We start from the raw sequence: 5,338 nt of genomic DNA on the forward strand, positions 1-5,338 counted from the left end.
GCAGCAACAATAAAAACAGAAAACAAATGTTTATTTCCTTGTATTTTCTTCTACCAGATCTATGGTGTTCTATTCTCCTACATTCAATTCACATTTACACAAAATTCAGAGTGTTTCCTTTCAAATGGTACCAAGAATATGCATGTCCTTGCTTCTGGGCCAGAGCTACAGGCAGTTAGATTTGGGTATGTCTTCAGGCGGAAATTGGAAAAAGTGGAGGGGTAGCTTTAAGAGGTTTGCTTAACGTTAACAGCAACAGCTCTCCCACCCTAATCGTGCATTGTTCTCTCAGGTACCAGAGCAAATGCAATGCATTTCCAGGCATTCCTGTTGGATGGACTGGTGAGGTGGAACGAGGACCGTGCACAGGCAGCAGTGGAGGGAAAGAACAGGAAGCCCCTGCTCTCCTACAGTGGCCACCTGCAGCACATCCTTAACCTTAGCAGCCAAAGGGTTGCTTGGCAAGGCACAGGGTAAGGACTACACCAAGCCTAGCGAGTACAGGGGTAAGTCGAGTAAGAGAATGAACATTTACATCAGTTGCATTAATTACATTCACACTTCCCTACTCTGCTTTTGCCTGAGTTTTTGTTTTGTTGCATTAATAGGGAGTGGAGTACCTGTACTCACAGACTGGCAGAGTGCCGCAGGATGTCAGCGCGGGCCCTGACCTTCCGGAAGAGGCAGCCGCCGTCGAGCAGCTCGACGAGGAGGACGAGGGCTTTCACGAGGAAGATGTGGACCAGACAGTCCACATCCCTCATGTCACTCCTATGAGTGCCCGGTCCTCCAGCTCAGCGGCACCTCTGTCAGGGGAACCTGCTGACGCATCCAGGTCTGGGCTATCCAGTCCCACCGCCCTTGAAGACGGAAGCTCTCCTGAGGCCCCTGGTCGACACAGTTCTCCTCACCCTGACCCACTCCTCTGATTCAGAGGTAATTATACTTGACCTTTTGTGTTGTTAAAAAAATACATGCTATTGTAACCTCTTAAATAAGGAATTGAGACAAACTCAAGACACAAGTTTTGGGTGTTTAATTACAAAGATGCCATCAGCTGAGTGCAAACATTTTAGAAAGTTCACAACACAAGAGTTTCATTTTAAAAGAATCCATCAGTGTGATTTTCTGTTAGTTACACAACGTAAAATAACATCTATTTCCTTTGTAGAAACATCTTAAGTGTTACCCCTAAATGTGTGACATTGTCTCTTTACCTAAATGTGTGACATTGTCTGCAGGCTTGTCAGGGCCTTGGTGGGGGTGAGGAACCGTCAGGGGCTGTCGGACCGCAGGAAAGACGGTCTGGTGGCGCTGTGGCTGGTGCTGCCAGACTTTGACAAGCAACGCTTGATCTACCCTGCCCGAAACCAGGAGAGGAACGTTCAGGGGCGGTTCAAGGCAACGAAGGAGAAGTTGTCCATTATCCTAGGAAAAGACTCTCCAATGGTATGTTGTTAGTGTTCATGTCCTCCACCTTACTATTTTATTGCCTGCCTCTACATTAAATGCATATGAAGGTCAGGCGATGGCTATCATTATTTTTCAGTGTTCTCTAATTATTTATCTCCTCTGTTTCAGTTGCCTTCTCGGACTCAACTCGGGCCCTGCAAATTGGCCGGGCACCAGCCGTTTGGTGGAGGCCATTTGCAGTCAGCTCTGCCAAATCCATCCCAGCGCCACGCAGTCTGCCGGCGTCAAGAAGAGCAGGTGGGCGCTCATTCTGGCAGACAACGTGGCCATCAGGGAGGCAGTGCTGAACAGCCCAAGGTTGATGGCCCAGACCAACCTTCGGCTCTTTGAGCTGAATCAAAGGACCATCAGTCAGTGGTAAGACATTAACTTATGGAAGACTTGTTATATAAAGCCTTGTGACTAATGACAATCTGAGTGTCAGCTTGTGTTTGTTTTCTCTCCCTGTTTCAGGTACTCCCGGCGTCAGAAGGAGAGGATGGTGCTGCAGCAGGGAATAGGGCTCGCTGCTGCTGAGCCAAACCCCTCAACTTCAAGCAGGAGGCACCCTTCCCTTTCTCTACGCCGCCCCCCCCCAGTCCCACGCCAGACCACCCAGCAAAGAGAGCCCGCTCACGTGCCCATTCTGCCAGCCCACCTGGAGCAACAACAGCACTTCCCGGCCCCTCCCAAGCCCAAGGACCACAGACGGGCTGCTCTTCACCTCCTCCAGTGCCAAGGACAACGGCTTGGAGGAGGAAGAGGATGGCGGCAAGAGGAGGTGACACCCGGGAAGGGAAGGCAACATGAGCATCACGTCTGTGCCAAATGCGGGTTGCCGAAGCGGCGGGAGACGGGGAACAGTCGCTTCGGCCGCGTGGCGTTCTGCTCTGTTGCTGCGGGGGGGGGAGGGGGGGGTAAGAACGTGGCCCAGTGGCTGGTGGAAATGAAGGACACTAAGGGGCGAGGTGAAGAACACTGAGCCACTGGCTGGGTGGTCGGATGTTGTTTGTTGTTGTAAATAGATCACTGTTCCCCTCTACCTGGACCGAGACCTTGAGCGCGTTGTAGAGGCTTGTGTGTGTTGAGGACCCTCAGAGCTATATTGTCTGTAGTCTATAAGACTACTGGTAGGGTAACCCATGGTAGGCAGTTCTGAGGCGAGACACCAGACGAACATCGGTCCGTTCCCAAACAAAATACTGTAAAAAAATTTTAAAAAGAGGATAGACATTAAAATATACAAATATAAATCAAACATGATTTATCAACACATCTTCAGGTGAAAACTCAACTTCCTGGCAGAGCTGATGTTTTTCTCTACATGTCTAGCTTAACTTTCGCAAACATTTCTGTCCACATTTCGGTCAGTGGCCCAGATGCACTGTGCTACACACACACACACACACACACACACACACACACACAGTACATTAGAGGAATTGTGGTGTGTTATTTTGTGTGTAGTGATTGCTGACATTTATTTAATGTTTACTGGATTTACATTGCAATAATTATCTTCCGTTCCATCCTGCTTCCCTATGTATACTCTGGTTCATCATTAACTCCTAGACTGGGCTTCTGTTGTTGTCATCAATGTTTAGACCTGGTGCTCAAAGCACATGGCTACTTAATATGCATTGTTGACACATCCCTGCCAACTCCTCCTTTCACCCAGCAAAACCCCCCATTTCCCCTCCTCCTTCCACAGAGAAGAATGGGCAATATCTTACTCGGTGGGGCAAATGAGTCTATGTAAACTGAATTTAACTACAAATAAAATAATAATCACCCTAACCTCCCACTGCTGTCCTCCTCCTAGCAGACCTATCAAGCAAACGTAAGTTCCTTTGTATGAATCTAATACGGTTATGCTGTCCCTTTTCACTGCACTCATCAGTCATGATAATAGTATTTTTCTTGCCTCCTAAGATGGAAAATCCAAGGTTCCGTTTCTCGCCCTCACAGGAGTTGGTCCTCAAGGCCACACACCCCAGGCAGTAAAAGTGGCCGCTGACGGCCCCCCTGCTTCTGGTGCTCAGGGCCCTCCTGCGTCTGGTACCCAGGGCCCGTCGTCTCCGAGGGAGGTGACCCCGGTGCAGAGATGGTCATCCTGAGCCGGTGCACGGTTCGACAAGTACCGGGGTCAGACCTTCAAGTGGCTGATGGAGAACGACGTGGGCTACATGGTGCACGTGGTAACAGTGAATAAGAAGGAGAGGGAGCGAGAGGGCCGCCTTGACTCGCTATTCGTGCGCCTACCCGGCCTTCGCTGAGACGGTCAGGTTCAACCGGGCGCACAAGGAAGCTTAAGTCCTGTCCTCCTAGCCAGGTGAGATTAATTCTCATTGTATGTAAGATGTAACTCTTTTGCTCTGACAGTTAATTGGTTCACGTGCTGATTTCAGGCCAAGAGGGCAAGGCCCTTGTTGGCATCGGGAAGTACAAGTGGGACTCACTGCAGGACCTGTATGAGGCTACGGGTGCAGACAGGATAAAGTAAGGGGCACGCATCTTTTGTGTTTTCTATGTTCATCTCAGTGTGTTTTATGCAACATTTTACATCTGAAACGTTCCCTCTGCTGTGTCTCACACAGATATATGTCAGGAGCTTGAGGGCGCAGACACCCCATTATCCTGGGAGTGCGATGGCCGCCTTGATTGACTACATTCAGCGCAGAGACCAGGAGGGGGTAGCTGCTGTGGCCAGGCCCACCCCCGTCGGTAACACCCGGCCCAAGAGTGCGGCTACGTAAGTGTTACATATCTTAAAGGAAAATATAATTCCACTTGTTCTACACAGTTGGAAATGATGACGATTTTGCAGGTTTTCCTACTTATAAAGCATGTAGAGGGCTGTAATTTTTTATCAAAGGTACACATCAACAGTGAGAGACGAAATCTAAAACATAAATCCATATTTTTAAGTATTTAATTTGCATTTTATTGCATGACATAAGTATTTGAACATCTACCAACCAGTAAGAATTATGGCTCTCACAGACGTGTTAGTTTTTCTTTAAGAAGCCCCCTGTTCTCCACTCATTACCTGTATTAACTGCACCTGTTTGAACTAGTTACCCGTATAAAAGACACCTGTCCACACACTCAAACCTCTCCATAATGGCCAAGACCAGAGAGCTGTGTAAGGACATCAGGGATGAAATTATAGACCTGCACAAGGCTGGGATGGGCTACAGGACAAGAGGCAAGCAGCTTGGTGAGAAGGCAACAACTGTTGGCGCAATTATTAGAAAATGGAAGAAGTTCAAGATGACGGTCAATCACCCTCGGTCTGGGGCTCCATGCAAGATCTGAAGTTTGCCAATTACCATCTGGATGATCCAGAGGAGGAATGGGAGGAGGTCATGTAGTCTGATGAGACAAAAATAGAGCTTTTTGGTCTAAACTCCACTCGCCATGTTTGGAGGAAGAAGAAGGATGAGTACAACCCCAAGAACACCATCCCAACCGTGAAGCATGGAGGTGGAAACATCCTTCTTAAGGGATGCTTTTCTGCAAAGGGGACAGGACGACTGCACCGTATTGAGGGGAGGATGGATGGGGCCATGTATCGCGAGATCTTGACCACCTCCTTCCCTCAGTAAGATCCCTACAGGTCCCCCCATCGCTCCCTCGGCCTCTGCCTCCAGCTGACCAAGCCCCGTTTCCTGCCCCGGCCTCTGCTCCGCTGGGGCAGAGAGAAGAGGAGGATTTGCCCCGGCAATCCTTCCTGCCTCCAAGGCCGCCCTCCGTTTCTCTGAAACATTACCATCCCTTCTCCCCCGCCCCCATCACTCTCTCCTCTCACTCAGCTGCTGCTTCCAGAGAGTTGGCGTTCATCTCTCACCAAGGAGCAGCAGCGGTGGATCGGCCGCACGCCGTT

General features: G+C 49.5%; 1 protein-coding gene across 1 annotated transcript; it reads left to right on the forward strand.

The window, feature by feature from the left end:
• Positions 1 to 1,048: 1,048 nt before the first annotated feature.
• On the forward strand, positions 1,049 to 2,049 carry LOC110485461. Its single transcript, XM_021556531.2, has 3 exons — positions 1,049 to 1,449; positions 1,582 to 1,830; positions 1,927 to 2,049. Exons 1-2 carry the CDS (start codon positions 1,222 to 1,224, stop codon positions 1,801 to 1,803), a joined length of 450 nt encoding a protein of 149 aa, XP_021412206.2. The 5' UTR covers positions 1,049 to 1,221; the 3' UTR covers positions 1,804 to 1,830; positions 1,927 to 2,049.
• The last annotated feature ends 3,289 nt before the right edge of the window (positions 2,050 to 5,338 follow it).

The sequence above is a fragment of the Oncorhynchus mykiss genome, chromosome 17 (genome assembly GCF_013265735.2).
Source record: "Oncorhynchus mykiss isolate Arlee chromosome 17, USDA_OmykA_1.1, whole genome shotgun sequence".
Taxonomy (NCBI): domain Eukaryota; kingdom Metazoa; phylum Chordata; class Actinopteri; order Salmoniformes; family Salmonidae; genus Oncorhynchus; species Oncorhynchus mykiss.

What these genes read in the sequence shown, in the direction of transcription:
- LOC110485461 (XM_021556531.2), top strand. Translation starts at nt 1,222, where the DNA reads ATGTGTGACATTGTCTGCAGGCTTGTCAGGGCCTTGGTGGGGGTGAGG. An exon ending in TAGGAAAAGACTCTCCAATG is followed by an intron (nt 1,450 to 1,581) that starts GTATGTTGTTAG and finishes CCTCTGTTTCAG; the next exon opens with TTGCCTTCTCGGACTCAACT.